General features: G+C 43.0%; 1 protein-coding gene across 1 annotated transcript in view; it reads left to right on the top strand.

The window, feature by feature from the left end:
• Nucleotides 1-22,808, top strand: part of LOC145339565 (metabotropic glutamate receptor 7-like) — a 699,067-nt gene that overhangs the window by 516,718 nt on the left and 159,541 nt on the right. Inside the window, exon 8 of the mRNA XM_080184058.1 lies at nucleotides 10,710-11,645. Coding sequence (XP_080040184.1) covers nucleotides 10,710-11,645 — 936 coding nt within the window. The remainder of the gene's footprint in view (nucleotides 1-10,709; nucleotides 11,646-22,808) is intronic.

The raw sequence follows: 22,808 nt of genomic DNA, 5'->3' as shown, positions 1-22,808 counted from the left end.
ACGGTTTGCACCTGAACCAGAGGGGCAGGGAAATTTGCATCTGCTCTTTGTGAGGGTTTAAACTAATTTATCAGGGGGTTGGGAAAATGAAATGTAGTCCAAAAGCCAGTGTTGAGGATTGCGAGGTACTGAGGGAAGGTACCAAGATCACAGGAGTGTTCAGACAGATAGGATGGTGGATTGCAGTGTATCTACTGCAATGCAAGGAGCATCAGGAATAAGGTAGGTGAGCTTGGAGCGTGGATTGGTACTTGGGACTATGATGTTGTGACCATTACAGAGACATGGTTAGAACAGGGACAGGAATGGTTGTTGGCAGCTCCAGGGTATAGATGTTACATTAAGAGTAAGGAAGGCAGTAAAAGAGGTGGAGGAGTAGCATTGTTAATCAAGGATAGTTTAACGGCTGCTGAAAGGCATTTTGAGGACGATCTGCCTACTGAGGTAATATGGGCTGAAGTTAGAAATAGGAAAGGATCAGTCACGTTGTTAGGAGTTTTCTATAGGCCCCCAAATAGTAATAGAGATGTGGAGGAGGAAATGGCAAAGCAGATTATGGGTAGGTTTGGAGGTCACAGGGTAGTCATCATGGGTGATTTTAATTTTCCAAATATTGATTCAAACCTCATAGGTCGAATAGTTTGGATGGGACACTTTTTGTGTAGTGTGTGCAGGAGAGTTTCCTGACACAATATGTGGATAAGCCGTCAAGAGGTAGGGCCACATTGGACTTGGTACTGGGTAATGAACCAGGCCAAGTATTAGATTTGTTTGTGGGAGAGCATTTTGGAGATAGTGACCACAATTCGGTGTCCTTCATTATTGCAATGGAGAGGGATAGGGTCACATGACAGGGCAAGGTTTATAATTGGGGCAGGGATAATTATGATGCGATTAAGCAAGAATTAGGGAGCGTAAGATAGGGACAGAAATGTCAGGTATGGACACAAATGAAAAGTGGAGCTTTTTCAAGGAACAAATACTGCGTGTCCTTGATAGGTATGTCCCTGTCAGGCAGGGAGGAAATGGCCGAGTGAGGGAACCATGGTTCACAAAGGAGGTTGAATGTCTTATCAAGAGCAAAAAGGAAGTGTATGTAAGGATGAAAAAACAAGGTTCAGTTGGGTCGCTTGAGTGTGACAAGGTAGCTAGGAATGAGTTAAAGAAAGGGCTTAAGAGAGCTAGGAGGGGGCATGAGAAGTCCTTGGTGGGTCGGATAAAGGAAAATCCCAAGGATTTTTACTCTTATGTGAGAAATAAAACAATGACCAGGGTGAGGTTAGGGCCAGTCAGGATAGTAGTGGGAACTTGTGCATGGAGTCAAAAGAGATAGGTGAAGCATTGAATGAATACTTTAGTGTTCACTAAGGAGAGGGGCCATGTTTTTGAGGAGGAGTGTGTGATACAGGCTGATAGGATGGAGGAGGTAAATGTTCTGAGGCAAGATGTATTAGCAATTTTGAAAAATCTGCGGGTCGATAAGTCCCCTGGGACAGATGGGATACATCCGAGGATACTTTGGGAGACAAGAGATGAGACTGCAAAGCCTTTAGCTTTGATCTTTGGGTCCTCACTGTCCACAGGGATAGTGCTAGAGGACTGGAGAGCGGCAAATGTTGTTCCTGTTTTCAAGAAAGGAAATAGGAATGACCCTGGTAATTATAAACCAGTTAGTCTTTCTTTGGTGGTCCCTACGTTAATGGAGAGGGTCCTGAGGGATAGGATTTATGACCATTTGGAAAGATTCAGTTTAATCTGGGATAGTCAGCACGGTTTCGTGGGTCTTGTGAGTCCTGCCTCTCAAATTTGATTGAATTCTTTGAGGAGGTAACTAAGCGTGTGGATGAAGGTAGAGCAGTTGATGTCATATACATGGATTTTAGTCAGGTGTTTGATAAGGTTCCCTATGGTAGGGTCATGAAGAAGATAAGGAGGTGTGGGATAGAAGGAAATTTGGCCAATTAGACAAATAACTGGCTATCTCATTAGCAGACAGAAGGTGGTGGTGGAGGGAAAATTTTCAGACTGGAGACCAGTTACCAGTGGTGTACCACAAGGGCCAGTGCTGGGTCCTCTGCTCTTTGTGATTTTTATCAATGACTTGGAAGAAAGGGCTGAAGGGTGGGTTAGTAAATTTGCTGATGACACCAAGATTGATGGAGTAGTGGATGAGGTGGAGGGCTCTTGCAGGCTGCAAAGAGACATTGATAGGATGCAGAGCTGGGCCGAAAAGTGGCAGATGGAGTTTAACCCTGATAAGTGCTATCAGCACAACATTGAGGGCTGTAGGGCCTTACTGTGTTGTATTGTTCTATGTTTCTATCTAAGTTGAGAGAGAAGATCAGTCATGATCATGTTGAATGGTGAAGCAGGCTCGAAGGGTCTAATTGCCTGCTCCTGATCCTATTTTCTATGTTTCTAATATGGTCTCATGATATGACATTTGCCACCATTTTGGAATTAGTAGGAGAACGTGGTACGAGCCCACTCTTGGTGCATATAGCATGAAAAAATCTTTAGTGCTGTACTCAGTCACGTCATACACACAGTGAAAGTTTTTGTTCATGGGAGAGTCAAATCTGCTTATGCAAAGTGTTTATTTTGCCGTGGGCAGGAGTCAAGTGTTGGGTGACTGCTCAAACTCTAGCAAGCATCAACTCCTTTCAAATAAATGATTAATGACTTTGTCAAAATAATGAATTTCATCCAATTGCCTCGAAAATAACACTGAAAGGAATTTATATTGCTAAGTTCCATTGAGGGACTGGGTGTCAAAAATCAGGGTGATGTGCCTCTATTTCAAGAAATAACGAATCTACTCTGGATTTATACAGGACATTTGTATGGTACAACAAACATATTTTTCAAGCAACTTCACAGAAATATCTTAAATTTTCTCTTGAGAATTGTAAACTATAAATTAGCTGTAGGAACATACCAACCGACACTTCCACAGAAGAGTAACCACTTGCTACTGTCTCAGATATAATGTACTATTCAAATAAAAATGGGTATGTTTCTCTGTCTGTTGAAACCATGAGATTGTTCATAGGTTTGGAAATATGACCATCTCCCCGGGCCATTTGGTTTCCAGCACTGCAACACCATTCTGCATTTATGTAGTGCCTTTAATGTAGCAAAAGGAGTGTCATTTAACACAATTTGACTGAGCCACATCAAAATATTAGGACACACAACGAGGTCAGTTTTAAGGAGAGTTCAAAAGACGAAAAGAGGATGTCATGGTTTTGTAATAACATAAAGATACTGGTCACTCAGCAGGGGTTGGGTAATCAGGTTGTGGGTTCATTTATTTAGGCCAGGCACATAAAAACAAATATACAAAACTTGAAGACATCAGCAGCAGAGCTGTGTTCTGCTCACAGACCAAAGTGACACTGAGAGTGGAGCACATGATACACTTCCCTTCCACTGATATCATGCTGCTATCCCATAAAGGCATATGACATTAGTGACTTGGAGAGGCAGAAAATTCCAGAACTTAATAGTAAAGCAATTTAAATGATTTTACTGCAAGGGTACCCAAGGTGTGGTTAACCTTAACCTTTTGCGAACCCCAGGTCCTGTGCTCGGGATTATAGATGATGGCCAGTGGGAATCGATTGATTCTATGGTATGAAGATAGACGATCTAGACCTCAGAAATCAATGGCTGGTTGGGGTCGGGCAAAGGATTCTTTGGGAGGAGAGTTTTTGTTCCTTTCAATCGCATGTCAGGAAGACAGCAGGAAAGTACCAGGTGCTTCCCATTTCCCTGCTCAAATACAGCCACGACAAATAACTCTTATCAAGACAATAGCCTGAATGGGGTAGGCACAACTCATATCAGCATCTCACTTAATATGGATGTCCATTAACTAAGAAGAGCAAGAGGCTGACAATATTAAAGACTGTTTTAACTGGAGCGACAATAGCGACATCCTTCACTTTTGTTATGGTCAGAAGGTTTGAAAGACCATGGTTACCTCTGCCATTCAGTGTCGCACTGAGATGGCAACGACTTCCAAAATAATAAAATACACCTTAAAAAAGTTTCATAAAAAATATGATTGCTCTCTCTCGCATTCTTTATTTTTAGCCTTACTTTTTTTAGTCTGTCCAGCCTATTTCAACTCGTACTTTTCCAGCTTTGAAACTGATTTGAAAACTTTCACTTTATATTCTTTCTATCTGTCTCTCTCAACACGTTTTGGAAGTGAAATTACTTTTATGCAGTGATTGGCAAAGAGCTGAGTGCTGTGATTTTCTTTAACATGATTAGAAAAGTTGCTGGTGAGGAGTAAATATGTTATCAATGGGTCCCCAGAAAAATAGCAGGTCCAGTGAGTAAAGTTAATCTCTATTCTCTCTCCCCACAGATGCTGTCAGACCTGCTGAGATTTTCCAGCATTTTCTGACTTTGGTTGAGTAAAATTATTACTTGCAGTAAGGCTTGATTCATAAAATATGATATATTACTTGGAATAAAACTCTAATGCTGAATATAAAATATTTGCTGATTGTGTTGATTAATTAAATTCTAATAAGATGACATAAAGAACCCTGATGAAAGTAGATTTAATTGAACCTATGAAATATTTCCAGATATTCTGTTCTTCATTAGATCTCTGCCTGAAAGTAGGTTTGATCCACAGTGCCTTGAGTCTCCACCTTGGCACGGTGGCACAATGGTTAGCACTGCTTCCTCAGAGCACCAGGGATGCGGGTTCGATTCCAGCCTTGGGTGACTGTATATGTGGCATTTGCACATTCTCCCTGTGTCTGCATGGGTTTCCTCTGGGTGCTCTGGTTTCCTTCCACCGTCCAAAGATGTGCAGGTTAGATGGATTTGCCATGCTAAGTTGTCCCTTAGTGTCTTGAGATTGGTAGGTCAGGTGGAATAACCAGAGTTAATGCATGGGGTTATGGGGATGGAACGGTGGGGTTGGGGGGAGAGGAGATGGGTAGGTTTGGATAAGATGCTCTTTTAGAGAGTTGGTGCAGCCAAATGGCCGCCTCCTGCAATGTAGATAGTCTATGACAAGGAGGCAGGTACTAACTATACTAGCTGGAATGGTGATCGAAGCCTGTGCTGTTGACACCAATCTGATACTCTCCAGCTGACCTATCCCCAGAGAGTCTGAGTTGCTGTGGAAAATCATACTTTTTACATGCATAGAACCATAGAACATTACAGAACAGAAACAGGCCTTTTGGCTCTTCTTGGCTGTGCCGAACCATTTTTCTGCCTAGTCCCACTGACCTGCACCTGGACCATATCCTTCCACACCCCTCTCATCCATGTACCTGTCCAAGTTTTTCTTAAATGTTAGAAGTGGGCCCACATTTACCACTTCAACTGACAGCTCATTCCACAAGCCCACCACTCTCTATGTGAAGAAGCCCCCCCAATAATATTCCCTTTAAACTTTTCCCCCTTCACCCTTAACCCATGTCCTCTAGTTTTTTTCTCCCCTAGCCTCAGTGGAAAAAGCCTGCTTGCATTCACTCTATTTATACACATCATAATTTTATGCACCTCTATCAAATCTCCCTTCATTCTTCTATGCTCCAAGGAATAAAGTCCTAATCTATTCAACTTTTTTCTGTAACTCAGTTTGTCAAGCCCCGGCAACATCCTTGTAAACCTTCTCTGCATTCTTTCAACCTTATTAATATCCTTCCAGTAGTTAGGTGACCAAAACTGCACACTATACTAAGTTTGGCCTCACCAATGTCTTATACAACCTCACCGTAACATTCCAACCCTTATACTCAATACTTTGATTTATAAAGGCCAATGTTTCAAAAGCACTCTTTATGACCCTATCTACCTGTGATACCACTTTTAGGGAATTAGGTATCTGTATTCCCAGATCCCTCTGTTCTACTGCTTTCTTCAGTGTCCTACCATTTACCTTGTATGTTCTACCTTAGTTTGTCTTTCCAAAGTGCAATACCTCACACTTGTCTGCATAAGATTCCATCTGCCATTTTTCAGCCCATTTTTCTAGCTGGTTCAAATCCCTCTGCAAGCTTTGAAAACCTTCCTCACTGTCCACTACACCTCCAATCTTTGTATCACCAGCAAATTTGCTGATTCAATTTACCACATTATCATCCAGATCATTGATATAGATGACAAACAGCAATGGACCCAGCACCGATTCCTGTGGCACACCACGAGACACAGCCCTCCACTGAGAGAAGCAATCCTCCACTACCACTCTCTGGCTCAATGGAAGAAGCCAATGTCTAATCCAGTTTACTACCTCTCCATGTATACCTAGCGACTGAACCTTCCTAACCTCCCATGCGGGACCTTGTCAAAGGCCTTACTGAAGTCCATGTAGATAACATCCATTGACTCCCCTTCATCCACTTTCCTGGTAACCTCCTTGAAAAACTCTAATCGATTGGTTAAACATGACCTACCACGCACAAAGCCATGTTGACTCTCCCTAATAAGTCCCTGTCCATCCATGTATTTGTAGATCCTATGATATACTCCTTCCAATAATTTACCTCCAACTGACGTCAAACTTACCGGCCTATAATTTCACAGATTACATTTTGAGCCTTTTTTAAACAATGGAACAATATGAGCTATCCTCCAATTATCCGGCACCTCACCCATGGATACCGACATTTTAAATATATTTGCCAGGGCACCTAAAATTTCAACACTGGTCTCTCTTCTTCTTTATCAGAGTTGCAATATCCCTCGAGAACCAAGGTTCCTTATTCTTCTTCACTCTGCCTTTAATCCTGACAGGAACATACAAACTCTGCACTCTCAAAATTTTTCCTTTGAAGGCCTCCCACTTACCAATCACATCCTTGCCAGAAAACAGCCTGTCCCAATCCCTGATTTTTAGATCCTTCCTCATTTCTTCAAATTTGGCCTTTCTCCAGTTTAGAACTTCAACCCGAGGACCAGATCTATCTTTATCCTTGATCAAGTTGAAACTAATGCCCTAACTCATTACCTAATAGGAGATCTAATATTGTATCCTCTCTAGTTGGTACCTCTAAATATTAATTTAGAAAATTTTCCTGAACACATTTTACAAACTCCACCCCGTCTAGACCTTTAACAGTATGGGAGTTCCAATCTATACGTGGAAAATTAAAATCCCCTACCATCACAACTTTGTTTCTGGCAGTTTTCTGCTGTCTCTCTGCAGATTTGCTCCTCCAATTCTCGCTGACTATTGGGTGGTCTATAATACAACCCCATTAATGTGGTCATACCTTTCCTGTTTCTCAGCTCCTCCCATATGGTCTCGGTAGACAAGCTCCCTAATCTGTCCTGCCTGAGCATTGCAAAACACTTTCCCTGACTAGCAATGCCACCCCCCCCCACCCTTCATCCCTCTGCCTCTATCATGCCTGAAACATCAGAACCCTGGAACATTGAACTGCCAGTCCTGCCCCTCCTGTAGCCAAGTTTCACTAATGGCCATAATGTCATAATTCCATGTGTCAATCCACACCTTCAACTCATCTGCCTTCCCCACAATACTCCTGGCATTGAAATAGACACACCTCAGAAGATTATTACCTCTACACACAACCCTTCTATTTTTGATTTGTGAACTATTAACATCACTTATTTTCACCCCCTCCCCACTATCTGCTCTGGTTCCCATCCCCCTGCAAATCTAGTTTAAATCCTCCCCAATGACACTAGCAAGCCTCCCTGCAAGTATATTCGTCTCCTTGTAGTTCAGGTATAACCTGTCTCTCTTGTACAGGTCCCAATGATCTAGAAATCTGAAACCCTGCCCCCTACACCAGTTCCTCAGCCAAGTGTTCATCTGCCCAAGCATCCTATTCTTACCCTGCCAAGCATGTGGCACAGGGAGCAATGCTGAGATTACTACTCTCAGGGTCCTGCTTTTTAACTTCCTACCAAGCTCTCTATACTCCTCACTCTTCAGGACCTCCACACTCTTCCTTCCTATGTCATTGGTACTGATGTGTATCATGGCACCTGGCTGATCACCCTCTTATTTCAGAATGCTGTGCACGCGATCAGAGACATTCCTGACCCTGGCACCCAGGAGGCAACAAACCATTCAAGAGTCTCTGTCACGATCGCAGAATCTCCTGTCTGTACCTCTGACTATCGAGTCCCCTATCACTACCACTCTCCTCCTCTTCCCACCTTTCTTCTGCACTGCAGAACCAGACTCAGTGCCAGAGATCTGGCTGCCGCAGCTTGTCCCAGGTAAGGCATCCTCCACAACAGTATCCAAAGTAGTATGCCTATTGTGGAGGGAAATGGCCGCAGGGGAACCCTGCTCTGCCTGCCCTTTCCCCTCCCCTAGCCTTACGGTAACCCGATTACCTATGCTCTGTGCCTTTGGTGTAACTACCTCTCTGAAGTTACTATCAATAAACTTCTGATTCTCCCGAATGATCCGGAGGTCATCCCGCTCTTGCTCCAGTTCCCTAATGTGGTTAGTTAGGAGCTGCAGCTGGATGCACCTCCTGCAGGTGTCATTGTCAGGGACACCGGAGGTCTCCCTGACTTCCCACATCCTGCAAGAGGAGCATTCCAACATCCTGCCTGGCATCCTTTCTACTCTGAAGAATCAAAAAAAAACTTAGCGGAACCTACCTTTGCCTCTGCCAGTTCACGCTGAAACCTGTTTGAACCAAAGCCATCCTCCTCTGCTCCCTCTCACTCCACTGCCCGCTGGATACAGCGACCTGTTTTTTAAACCACCTGTGCGCTACTGGCTGACGTCAGGCGCCTGCGCAGTCTTGCGTTCCACTCGCTACCTCCCTTGCTCCTACTCCTTTTTTTACTTACCTGCTCTCACCCAAGTCTTTTTTTTAGCTTAGAGGAAGGAGGATGGGAGACTATACACGTGTAGTGTCTCAGGAATGTTGCACCTTGTAGCTAATAATAGCAATGATAGAAAGATTAGAGTGGGGATGAGGAAAATATTATCACCTAGAGGGTTGTGGGGGTTTGGAAGTGTAGTTGAGGCAAAATTCACGTTAAGTGCCTTAAGCTACAGGGCAAATACTGGAAAGTGGGATTAGGTTGGGTGGTTTGTTTCTCAGCCAGTGCAAACACACACCCAAGTGCCCTCTTCCTGTACTGTAAACGTTCTATGATAGAGGCTCCAATTTCTTTCCATCATATAGTTGACTCGTAATGTTGTAATGCTCTTAACGCCTGCCACTGATATACATTGGAAGCATTCACAAGTTGATACTCACCCTGTTTGATTGTGTTAAGAACATGCCTTCCTTGACCATTGAGCCCAGGAGTGGGTCTCAGATCTAGGGCTACAAGACCCCCTTCCCCAGATATTTAGGTGTGCACAAATAATAGTTTTTTTTTTAAAGATTCTTGATTATTAACAAATGGATAGCATTGGAAAGTCACCCTGGCAAGGTGGACTTGAGTTTAGAAATTAGAAATAGAATGGAATATTTCCACAGGCTATAATAAGAGTAATGGAAATGTTGCCAGATAAATAAAATTAGGTGGACAGCAATTACAAAGAGTTTGAAAGAGCACAGGAACAGTCATTCAGGCCAACCAATCTATTCTGGTGTTTATGCTCCACCCCAATCTCCTTCAGTCCACCCTATCATCATATACTTTCCTTTCTTTTCCTCGTTTGTACTTATCCAGATTACCCTTGAACACATCAGTTATTCACCTCAACTATACCCTGTAATTACAAGTTCCACATTCTAAACATTATCTGAGTGAAGAGTAGATTGAACAGCTGGGGTGGCACAGTGGTTAGCACTGCTGCCTCATAGCACCAAGGACCCGGGTTCAAATCTGGCCTTGGGTCACTGTCTGTGTGGAGTTTGCACATTCTCCCCATGCCTCCGTGGGTTTCCTCCAGATGCTTTGGTTTCCTCCCACATTTCCAAAGATGTGCTATTAGGCTGATTGGTGTAACAAATTGTTCCTAAATTAGTCTTCCCTCAATGTGGAATGGCATAAGCAGAGACAAGGGTCATGGGTGGAGCAGGGACTCGTAATGTTAAAATGGCAGCGTGGGCTCGTTGGGCCAAAGGGCCTGTTTCCTGGGCTGTTTTGTTCTTTGCTCTTTGAGGCAGGATCTTTATAAGAGAGAAATGCTCAGCAAGCACAGTGAAGTGCCGGAGGGATTGGTTGTATTGGTTTGTAGGGCTGGAATTCTCCGACCTCGCCTGTGGCTGGGATTCTCCTGTCCCACTACGGTGAATGGAGATTTGACCGAGTGCCAAATTCTCCATTCTAGCTGGCGGTGGTGGTAGAGCGTATGATTTTGGAGGATTCCAGTCTGGATCTCCTGCAATACACAGGATTGGTTTATGGTTGCTGGAGCCTCACAAAACTGGCAAAGTTTAGTTCTGGTATTCCCAAACTTGCTTTAAATTTTCAGATGGGGAGTAAGATTGGCACATATGTCGAAGGTGCATGATTGCTGAACTTGGTATATTTGATTGATCGATCTGGGATGGCATTCACTCTACTTTTGTTTTTGCAGGGAGGGAGGGGGATGATGAGAAGGAGTGAGAAGAGATAGTTTATCATGCAAACGCAGGCCACGGGCAAATGTTTCCTACAAAACCTGTTAGGCCGAGCTGCTCACAATAGACTGGGCTAGTTCATTCAAGACATCTGGGTAGCGTGATTCCGAGATGGTTACAAAACATACTGAGCTTCTTGCGTCTGCCTTTTCACAGATGGAAGATTTGCAGTGGGCGAGAGGAAGCCACGAGCTCCCTACTTCGGTCTGCAGCTTGCCGTGCAAGTCTGGGGAACGCAAGAAGATGGTGAAGGGTGTGTCCTGCTGCTGGCACTGTGAGCTCTGCGACGGCTACCAGTATCAACGGGATGAATTCACCTGCTCCCTTTGCAGCTACGACATGAGGCCGAATGAGAACCGGACTGGCTGCAGCCAAATTCCAATTGTGAAGCTCGAGTGGCATTCACCGTGGGCCATCATCCCAGTCTTTCTTGCCATGCTCGGAATTATCGCCACGATTTTTGTGATGGCTACTTTTATACGGTACAACGACACACCAATTGTACGGGCGACCGGTCGGGAACTCAGCTACGTCCTCCTCACCGGGATATTCCTTTGTTACATCATCACCTTCCTCATGATTGCCAAACCCAACACGGGCATTTGCTCTTTCCGTCGCATCTTCCTGGGCCTTGGAATGTGTATCAGCTACGCGGCTTTGTTAACGAAGACAAACCGGATTTTCCGCATCTTTGAGCAGGGGAAGAAGGCTGTGACAGCACCCAGGCTCATCAGCCCAACCTCCCAGCTGGCTATCACATCCAGCCTCATCTCTGTGCAGCTCCTCGGAGTCTTCATCTGGTTTGGGATTGACCCACCAAACACCATCATAGACTATGATGAGCAGAAGACCTCAAATCCTGAGCTTGCTAGAGGTGTCCTCAAATGCGACATTACAGATTTACAAATCATATGCTCCCTGGGATATAGCATCCTTCTAATGGTGACATGTACTGTTTATGCCATCAAGACAAGGGGCGTCCCAGAGAACTTCAATGAAGCTAAGCCTATAGGATTCACTATGTACACTACCTGTATAGTATGGCTTGCCTTCATTCCAATATTTTTTGGCACTGCTAAATCAGCAGAAAAGGTAAGTGGATTTTTCTTTACTATTGTCGTAAATGCAAGATTGAATCAATGACTGTTTTTAATAGATTTCTTAACTGTATTTATTTAATATCAATTGCTCTAGCTGTTGATTTACAAGTTAGTTTTGGTAAGCCCTCATGTTTGTCTCTGTTTTGTGACGATCAATTAAATCATAAATATTCTGGGCACATCAGTGATAATTTTTAATTCCCACAGCACTGTACCTGCTTTGTCTTTCTCACATTGATTATCTAGATTGATGAGCGCTATAGTTATTAAAGTCCTACTGTTTTATTTCCTTGTCTATCACCTCACATCTCCTTGGAGTTGGAAAATTTGAGGCCTGGATTGCTCACTCCCCCATATAGATGATTAAAATTGTGCCCTAACCAGGAAATGGTTTACAACCTTCACTGTGATGAGTCAGGTGACGTCAGGTCCTCCCTCTCCACCTTGCTCGTTCACTTACTTTAGTGCTCTTATTGAGTGTGCTTATGGAAAACTAGACTAATACCAGAATGGGCAGGTTGCCATTAAAGAAAAGGTTAGACAGTCTAGGCTTGTAGCCACTGGAGTTTAGAATTTTAAGAGACAACTTAATCAAAATGCTTAATATCCTGAGGGGTCTTGACAAGGTGAATGTGGAGAAAATGCTTCCTCTTGTGCGAGAATCTGGAACTGGGGGATCACTTTATAAATAGGGGGTGACCCATTTAAGGTGTGGAAAGTTTTTTTTTCTTTGAGTAGTGAGTTTTTGGAACTCTCTTCCTCAAAAGGCATTGCAAGTAGAATTTGTGGATGTTTTTGAGGCAGACAGGTTCTTCATGAACTAAAAGGTGGAAGGTTTAGTGGGGGAGGGAGTGTGGTAAATGGGAACGTGGGGTTCGGGTTACAGTCAGATCAGCTGTGATCTTATTGAATGGCTAAGCAAGCTCGAAGGGCTGAGTGGCCTACTCCTCAAAGTTCAGATGCGAAATACCAACTTTTCCCCTTTGAGGAGTCTTGCTTAGGTAAAGAATTCAGGAATAAAATAGCTGCAGTGTGGATTTTTTTGACTCTGAGGTTGTAGGTGCTGGAACACTTGGAACTTTCAAACAGCTTGATATTTGGTAGGCATGGGCACCAAGGGATGTAGAGCTAAAGCAGGCAAATGGAGCTTGAATATAAATGATAGAATCATACATTGCAGAAAAGGCCCTTCAGCACATTGAGCCTGCGCTGACACGTGAGAAACACATTTACCAGCACTTGGCCCATAGCCTTGATCAGCCATGATCTAATTAAAAGCAGCATCAGCTTGAGAGGCTGAATGGCCTACTCTTGCCCTTGTATTCCAAGATTATATTGACATGTGCATTGTAGCATCACTGCAATACTTGATTCCTTGGATAATCTGATCCAATTCATTTGTTCTGTTACATATAAAACCCAGGGTATAGATTTGAAGTGGTGAATTAGCTGTGTATGACAGAGATGTCTTTATTATTGTATTTGAATATGTTCTTGACAATTTGGAACATAACCAAAATCAATATGGGACAATGACAATCTACAGTAGTATTTTTGGAGATAAATAAATGCGTGATTAACCCTCACTGTCCCTGCTGTTTGAGCAGGAGATGATGTACTTTTGCACCAAAAATAAAATGTAAATTGTGTAGTGCTGAGGAGAGAGGTTTAAATTTAAAGCTTAACTGTTGTGCAATACGTTTCATAGATTAAATTGCTGAGATTATTCAAATGAACAGCAGCTCATTATTTCATTTTCGCACCGAGCCCTGTATAAAATACAAGTGTCAATTTTATTTTTCTGGATTATGTTACAATGGATCTTGCTGTGCTCAGAGCAGATGGGTTCTGATAATGCTCACTTGATGTGGTAATGTATCTAATGAGCTTCTCTGCTGCAGGTAAAGAGAACACTCTTTATCCCAACAGGAAACTAACAGTGTGGTGACATGAATTTTGGAAGCTGGTTGTGTTTTTTCCCTCCAAGCAGGATTTCAGGAATCTCACCAAGGTGTAGCTCGTGAATTGGCTGATCAAATAAATGAACAGCTTTGTTAGATGTTCATCATGTTCCTGTCTGTACATAATCCAAATAGTTCACGTTTAAGAAACAAAAACACCTAAGGGAAAATGTCTCTTGTTTGAAGTGAGGCTTGAAAAAACATGTATGAAGGAAGCATTTGCCAGTTTGCTTAAGATAGAAAAGGAATGATAATTTCCACCTTGGACACATTAGAGAACTGACAATCACTGAGGTGGATGAATTTCAATCAAATGGACCCATTTGTTTCTCTAATATTTCAAGCAAACCCTATCATTTTAATTTTTTCTCTTTTTTTTGTTTTGTTCCCACTTATTTGAGCACTGCATTTTCATTTAAACCATGACCCATGCACCTCTCACGCCTGGGCTCATCAAGCTACAATGCTTTCTGGTCAAGCAGCGGCTCGAGATTTAAAATGCTCACACTTGTTTTCAAATTCCTTGCAATTGTAACTTCCTCCATACCTGCAACCTTCCAAGCAAACTGCAGTCCTCTAATGTTTGCCTCCAAGGCATCCCCTCTTTCCTCCAGCCCTCCAATGATAACTATATCTTTAATGATTTAGGCCCTAAGCTCTGGAGTCCCCCCTCTAACACGCACCACCACACCCCCCCCCCACCCATGTCTATCTCTCTCTCTTTCCCTCTCTGTCTTTCTCTCTCACTCTCCATGCCCCCACTTCTCTTTTAAACATTCTTTAAAACTAAGCTCTTGATCAAGCTTTTTGTCACTTGTATTGGAGTACACATATGGAAAATTGATCCTCTTATCTCTCCCTCTATCCGGCTGTATTTTCACAGCTTTGTGATTAATAAGCACCAGAGGTTCCCAGCACTATAGATGTCTGCCAGAGTCCAGCCAATTCAATTCACTCAACTTGATCTTGACAACATCCCAGCTGTAGAGCTGAAGACTTGTGCTCCAGAACTAGATGTGCATCTAGCCAAGTTGTCATTCATTTCTTCAAAATGGAAAATTACCCAGCTATGCAGGGTAAAAGCAGGAGAAATCCAAGAAAGGTAACAAACCAAATCCAGACTGATATGTCCAAGTAACATTTGCACTGCACATGTGCCAGGAATAACCATCACCAAGAAGGGAGATTGACATTCTACAGTATTACCATGGTTAAATTTCCTCAAGCTCACCATTGACCCAGTCCAGAATCTAAACTGGACAAAGCATATAAACACTGTGGCTGCAAGAACAGATCAGCCATTCTGTTTTTCTGACCCCACAAAATCTTTCCACAATCTATAGATCACAAGTTTGATTTCATTATTGTCACATGTATTGGGATACAGTGAAAAGTATTGTTTCCTGCATGCTATACAGACAAAGCATACCATTCATAGAGTACATAGGGGAGAAGGAAAGGAGAGGGTAGTGTTAGGATGTAGTGTTACAGTCCTAGCTAGGGTGTAGAGAAAGATCAACTTGATATAAGGTAGGTCCATTCAAAAGTTTGATGGCAGCAGGGAAGAAGCTGCTCTTGAGTTGGAGTGTACCCGAATACTTTCCACTTGGCTGGATGAGTGCAGTTCCAAAACACCATCCTGACATGGAAATATGTTGCTATACCTTAATCGTTGGGTCAAAATCCTGGGATATTCTACCTGACAGCCATGTGGGTCTACCAACAGACCGCGGCAGAATGCAGTGAATCGCCACCAGCCAACGGCCAGTATTTGATTTGATTTTATATGTTATTGTCACATGTATTAGCATACAGTGAAAAGTATTGTTTCTTGTGCTCTGTACAGACAAAACATACCGTTCATAGAGAAGGAAAGGAGTGAGTGCAGAGTGTAATGTTACAGTCATAGCTGGGATGTAAAGAAAGATCAAGTAAGTGTGAGATAGGTCCATTCAAAAGTCTGATGGCAGCAGGGAAGAAGCTGTTCTTGAGTTGGTTGGTATGTGACCTCAGACATTTGTATCTTTTTCCCGACACAAGAAGGTGGAAAAGAGTGGTGCTTTGGGTCCTTAATTATGCTAGCTGCTTTTCCGAGGCAGCGGGAAGTGTAGACCGAATCAATGGGTGGGAGGCTGGTTTGCATGATGGATTGGGATACATTCACAACCTTTTGTAGTTTCTGGCAGTCTCGGGCAGAGGAGGTGGCATGCCAAGCTGTGAATGCTTTTTATGGTACATCTGTAAAAGTTGGTGAGAGTCATTGCTGACACATCAATTTTCCTTAGTCTTCTGAGAAAGTAGAGGCATTGGTGGACTTTTCTAACTATTGTGTGAGCATGCGGGGACCAGGACAGATTGTTGTGATATGGACACCTAAAAACTTGAAGCTCTCAACCATTTCTATTTCATCCCCATGATGTAGACAGGTGCTTGTTCTCCTCTACGCTTGCTGAAATTGATGACAATTTCCTTTGTTTTGTTGACATTGAGGGTGGGATTATTATCATTGCACCAGTTCATCAGATTCTCTATCTCATTCCTGTACTCTGGTCACTTTTTGAGATCTGACCCACTACGGGTAGTGTCATCAGCAAACTTGAAAATCGAGTTGGAGGGGAATTTAGCCGCACCATCGTAGGTGTATAAGGAATATAGTAAGGGCACAGTCTTGTGGGGCACGATGTTGAGGATGATCGTGGAGAAGGTGTTTTTGCCAATCCTCACTGACTGTGATCTGTGGATTAGGAAGTCTAGGATTCAGCCGCAGAGGGAGGAGCCGAGACTCAGGCCATGGAGTTTGGAGATGAGTTTCATGGGAATAATGGTGATGGTCACTCGTGATAGTCTTGCCAACATCACACAGATTGTGTGAATGCATATTTGAAAAATAAAAAAGTTAATACATTTTTAAAAAGTCAGATAGGAATTTTGTATGAAATATTAAGGTGCTATTTGCTAATGGATGCTTCCATCACTTGAGTACAGTCACTCATTAATGCTAATTACAAGGACCAGAATGCCATACGTATACATCAACGTGTTTTACACCTACGGAGAGGTATCGGAACTTTTCAAAACTTCCTCAAAATAATCACCAACAAGTCCAGAACACACTATTTCACTGCTATGCTGACAATCCCCAACACAGCACAACCTCAGTCTGTTCTGTTGAAAGGTGATTGACGTGAAACAATAACTCTGTCTCTTTCTCCACCGTGCTGAATATTTCCAGCATTTTCCATTTTTATTTCTGATTTCCAGCGACTGCTGCATTGTTCTTTTGATAACTTAAGCCATGGTTCTCAAAATGTTTTGTCTGTGGAACATTTAGGTCGAGTAAAAAAATCCTGTGAATCACCTACTGGTCCTCTCTTGACTTGCTTTTACTTATCCTTGCAAAAGTAATTCATCAGTGATGTTGCTTTTGATGAGGTAGTGCCTGGTTCTGACCTGGTATGCTTCAGTCTCACATCAGCTTCCACATTTGGCCCCTTCTCCCTCTTTGCTCTCAGCGCCATAGATGTTGAAAATCCAATCTCTTATGCTTTGAAACTGCACCATTGTCTTGCTCATAAAATTGTTGTTCCTCACACTTGTAACAAATCGTGCCAAGCACATGACAGCCAGTCTGGTTATGTACCACTACACAAGTGGTGGTGTTAAACATTCAGGCCTGTTCGCTCATACAGCCTCCACCATGGCATTAGATATCAGTGACTTGCGTTGTGGATCAGCTCACTGTATATCTGAAGGACCCTCGCAGACACTTGAGAACTACTGACTTCCACCTTGCCTGCTTCCGACTCCTTCCCTTTTATGAGACACACAGACTGAATTGTAACAGTTTTAAAATAACCTAAGGCCATTAGCATTTGCTACCCTTGACCAGATGATCAATGCAGAGTCTTCTGGACATCATGACATCACTAACTGTGCCATCAATAACTTAATTTCACCGGACCCTGAGTAGCATCAGATTTATGTAGCAAACGCATTGATTTGGACTCTCACCTCCGTGGTCAATATATCATGCTTCCTCGGATCCACCAGTGATTGATGCACTGCTGCAAAGGTGATTTCTCATATCCATCTACCCGACCCACCAGCGGAACGGACAGGAGCGAGGGGAGGGCTTAGTGAAACTAAAAATGGCCAGATTTAGGATTGTTATGTTGACATTTTGTTGCAGTGCTTGCCAATATGAGTCAGTGGCAGAATTTTGATTTAGGTCCCTGCTTTACATGCCTGGAATAGGCAAACAAACACCCAGAGACTTGGGCCAGAATTTGCACTTTCGTCTTCAAAGTGGTACTTTAGGGTTATGGGTTCATTCCTGTTGTCTTTCATATGTGGATTGCCCTGTGTATTTCCAGTATTTCTTATAACACATTTGATTATTATTCAGTGGGACAAGTCAAGACAAGTCAAGCTTTTAGTACCATTGAAGCTCATGTCACTCATAGCATAACTTTCCCATTATAGTGACGACTCATATTTGCAGTGGGTTTGCCTCTACTTCCCCTTCGCTGAAGTTAATTGCAGATTATTTTCTGCAAATAAAATTATTCTTCCAATTTAAGATTACTTTCACAAACTGAACAGAAAGTGCTGCAGCACCATCATCGTAAACCTTCAAATTCTAAACATAGAAACGAGAAGCAGGAGTAGCCAGCCAGTCAGCACTTCAAACCTGCTCTATTATTCATTATGGGCTTTTCAACTGGGCTTTTATTTACTGATATCTTATTTACTGACAGAAGAAAATAAAGGAGAGCATGAAGGAAATAAAGGAGAGCATTAAATTAAAAGCTGATGCGTTCAGAGTGGCTAAAAATAGTGGGCGATTAGAAGATTGGGAAAGATTTAAAAATCAACAAAGAATGACTGAGAAAGTGATAAAGAAAGGAAAGATAGACTATGAAGCTAAACTAGCACTAAATATAAAAAAATGACAATAAAAGTTTTTACAAATATGTAAAGAGGAGGAGGCTGGCTAGAGTGAATGTTGGACGCTTGGAGGATAGAGGGGTGATTTAGCAGTAGGCAATGAGGAAATGGCTGAATAAGTGTTTTGCCTCAGTCTTCACGGAGGAGGACGCGAATAGTTTGCCGGATATTAAAGATAGAAGGATGGTAGGAGTTGAGGGCCTAAATGCGATTACTGTCACTAGAGAGGTAGTGCTTGATCGACTAATGGGGCTGAAGGTGGACAAGTCTCCAGGACCGGATGGAATGCATCCCAGGGTTCTGAAAGAAATGACAGAGGTGATAGTGGATGCCTTAGTAATTATTTATCAAAATTCACTGGACCCCAGGGAAGTGCAGGAAGATTGGAAAATAGCTAATGTTATGCCGCTGTTTAAAAAAGGTAGCAGACAAAAGGCAGGGAATTATATCCGGATAGTTTAACGTCTGTAGTTGGAAAAATGCTAGAATCCGTCATCAAAGAAGAAATAGCGAGACACGTAGAAAAGAATGGTTTGATCGAGCAGACGCAGCACGGAATCGTTAAGGGGAAGTCGTGTTTGACGAATTTATTGGATTTCTATGAGGATGTGACTAGTGCGGTAGACAGAGGGGAACCGGTGGATGTGGTGTTTTTAGATTTCCAAAAGCCGTTTGATAAGGTGCCTCACAAAAGGTTGCTACAGAACGTTAGGGTGCACGGAGTTGGGGGTAAGGTGTTAGCGTGGATAGAGGATTGGCTGTCAAATAGGAAGCAGAGAGTTGGTATCAATGGGTGCTATTCTAGTTGGCGGTTGATGACTAGTGGAGTGTCGCAGGGGCCTCAACTGTTTACCATTTATATAGATGATCTGGAGGAGGGGACTGAGTGTAGCGTAACAAAATTTGCTGATGACATGAAGATGAGTGGAAAAGCAAATTGCGTGGAGGGTGTGGAAAGTCTGCAGAGGGATCTGGATAGGCTGAGCGAGTGGGCGAGGACCTGGCAGATGGAATATAATGTTAGCAAGTGTGAGGTTATCCACTTTGGCAGAAATAATAGTAGGAGGGATTATTATTTAAAAGGCGAAAAGCTGCAGCATGCTACGGTGCAGAGGGACCTTGGGAGTCTTTGTGAATGAGTCGCAAAAGCCCAGTCTGCAGGTGCAGCAGGTGATCAAGAAGGTGAATGGAATGTTGGCCTTTATAGTGAGGGGAATAGAATATAGAAGTAGGGAAATCTTGCTGCAACTGTACAGGGTATTGGTGAGGTCGCAGCTGGGGTACTGTGTGCAGTTTTGGTCGCTGCACTTGTGGAAGGATATGTTGGCCTTGGAGGGAGTGCAGAGGAGGTTCACTAGGCTGATACCAGAGATGAGGGGGTTGGACTATGAAGAGAGACTAAATAGACTAGGTTTGTACTCGTTGGAGTTTAGAAGGATGAGGGGGGATCTTATAGAGACGTATAAGATAATGAAGGGGATGGATAGGATAGAGGTAGAGAGATTCTTCCCGCTCAGAAAGGATAGCAGGGCTAAAGGACACAGCCTCGAGATAAGGAGTGGGGGTACAGTTTAGATCAGAGTTGAGGAGGAACTTCTCCACTCAAAGGGTGGTGAATCTCTGGAATTCTCTGCCCATTGAAGTGGTGGAGGCTGCCTCACTAAATATATTTAAGTCACGGGTAGATAGGTTTTTGATAGACAGGGGGATTAAGGGTTATGGGGAGAGGGCGGGAAAGTGGAACTGATCCACTTCAGATCAGCCATGATCTTATTGAATGGCGGGGCAGGCTCGAAGGGCTAGATGGCCTACTCCTGCTCCTATTTCTTATGTTCTGATATCACACTCAGTTGAGGTTTTCATGGCCAGCCCAGTCAGAAAGGGTTGTGTGTGTTTTCTCCTCTTTCCCTTTGCCCTTCTCCTGCTCAACTGATTGCTGTATAGATGGTGACTAAGGTTATCCCTGTGTGGTATTGAGCATACAGCAGACAGCTATAAACCTTGACACCTGCTCTCGAGAATGGCAAGGCTCTTTTAGAATAACCCAAGTAACGGAGGCAATGATTCAGCACACCAAAGGTCCACTCGATTGCCTTCTGTATGGCAGCATGCCATTAGCTGTATGTAGGCTGCGGGTGTTTATAAGTTGCACAATGGAGTTACCAGCCATGTGGTTTGTGGCCAGTCCTTGTACACGTTAACCATCTTTTGATTTATTGTGGAGGTTAAACAGCTGACACAGTGGACCGAATGAAGGAATCTTGTCTGCTGCCAGGATATCGGATGCTGACCTTTGTTCCTATGCCGGCTGCAGGTCAGTAGAATGGGATCACCAAGAGTTCCGATATCGGGCAGAGTTGACCTGCAAAGTGATGTGAGTGAGGTCGCTGGCATCCAACAGTTTGAATAAGCCTGAAATGCTAGCCAGGCCATGTGCTGTCTCTGTCTGATTCTCTCTGAAAGTGAGAACAAAATTAAGAATAGAGAGGGCATTATGATGCTTAAAAGTTCATTACCCAGTCACTCTCACAATCATTGGCAAAGTGATTCCTATCCTGCTTTGAGGATGCAATTTCTGGTTGCAGCAGGTGGCAGATTTCAGCCTTTCAAAACTACCCTTATTGTTTGTCCTTTTCCCCGGAAGGGTAGGGGTTTTAGTTCGGACGTGCAGCATGGTCGGTGCCAGCTTGGAGGGCCAATGGGTCTGTTCCTGTGCTGTAATTTTCTTTATTCTTTGTACGTGGGTGAGCACTTGGCATGTCAAAACATTCAAGACTAGGGGCCAAGAGATGTAGATGGATTGGGTGGGATGTTCAGGTGTTTCTTTGTATGATTCAATGAAACAGACAGCATTGAAGCAAAGGTAGAATTGCTCCTTCAAATGGGTAGAGTTGGCCTCCGGCTGACAGCTTTATCCCCAGCAGCTCCCTCCTCTCTCTCCCAGCAGCTGGTCCTGATCTGTGTAGCTTCTGTTCATAGTCCCAACATGCTCTGTTTCAAGAGGTATTGTTACTATTGTTTGGGAGCACCAGGTTTGTACTGAAGACTTGAAGTCATTGCAAACCTGTTGAGTGCTAGTCACATCACTCTGTCGAATTCTGCAACTTTGAGCAACTATAGAAGGTATCAAACATTAGTAGAATCAAGGCAAAAATCAGAAGAAATAAACTAGCGACTATCCTGTAAGCAGTTGAATATCCTTTTAAACCACCCTGGTGGAGGATTCTTCCTACTATGAACATGTGTTCCCCTCTGCGTGTTTGAGAGAGTGTTGGTTGGCATGTTGAGCTTTAAAACGGCACTGTTGTCACTTTGGTGCTGATTGCCATCATGGTGTACCTACACGATATGCTTTTGGCCACTATTCATAGCACACACACTAACACCATCAATGTAGCGTTTGGTGTAGCACAACCCTAAGGTGTGTGCTGCCAATGCCATTTTGGAAGACAAATGGCAGCCTTTGTGCCTAAAATATGAAGCCACTGATGCCAATTTCATGCTAATACAGTGGGCAACAAGGGCATGTGTCCCATTGTTGATGCTTTGGCTGTTTGATTGAGCCATCCAAATAGTCTCATTTCCTTGATTTTCTGATTCAAGTGTATTTTCTTGAAGTTACTATTGAATCTGCTTCTACCATCCTTTTAGATAATGCATCCAGATCATAACAATTAAGTTGCTGTGTAAAAGCAAAATGTTTTTCTTTATAGCTTAACTGTTACCCGCATATTTATTTGAGTTCATTCTGTCTGAAGCTTGTTTCAAAATAAAATGAGTAGTCCTAGCTGGGTAGTAATAACTAAATAATACTTATATTTATGTAACACTGGATCACATCTAAAAGTGCCTGATACAATAGTTTCTCTTTTGTAGACATCAGCTCTCTGGTATCCCACAGTTTTGCAAACAATGTTGGGCAAAGCTTCCAATAAATCGTTTGTTGCTTGTAGAAAAACTGATACACCAAAACAAAGTTCAAACGAAGGGTCTTCACAGCCCGTCAGAACGGGGGCTTGGCTTCTTTGCCTTCGGAACAATAAATTTTGCTCTGTCCTCCCAGGAGTGAAATTTGTCCTGAACTTTCTCAGTGGGATAGCTTTCTTTTTTAACAAAGTGAGCAGTAAATTTCAGGAGAAGATCCAGAAATAATTGTTCTTGGTAGGGGAAATGTAGGTCATTCCTTTTTTTTTTACAGGAAACCAAAGCAAACTGCAGGAGGCAAAAGCCTTCTGAATTGCTGCTGG

The sequence above is a fragment of the Carcharhinus amblyrhynchos genome, chromosome 3, assembly GCF_965287045.1.
Source record: "Carcharhinus amblyrhynchos chromosome 3, sCarAmb.v2.hapA, whole genome shotgun sequence".
Lineage (NCBI taxonomy): Eukaryota > Metazoa > Chordata > Chondrichthyes > Carcharhiniformes > Carcharhinidae > Carcharhinus > Carcharhinus amblyrhynchos.
Note: the sequence above shows the minus strand (reverse complement) of the source record. Positions and strands in the feature narration are given on the sequence as shown.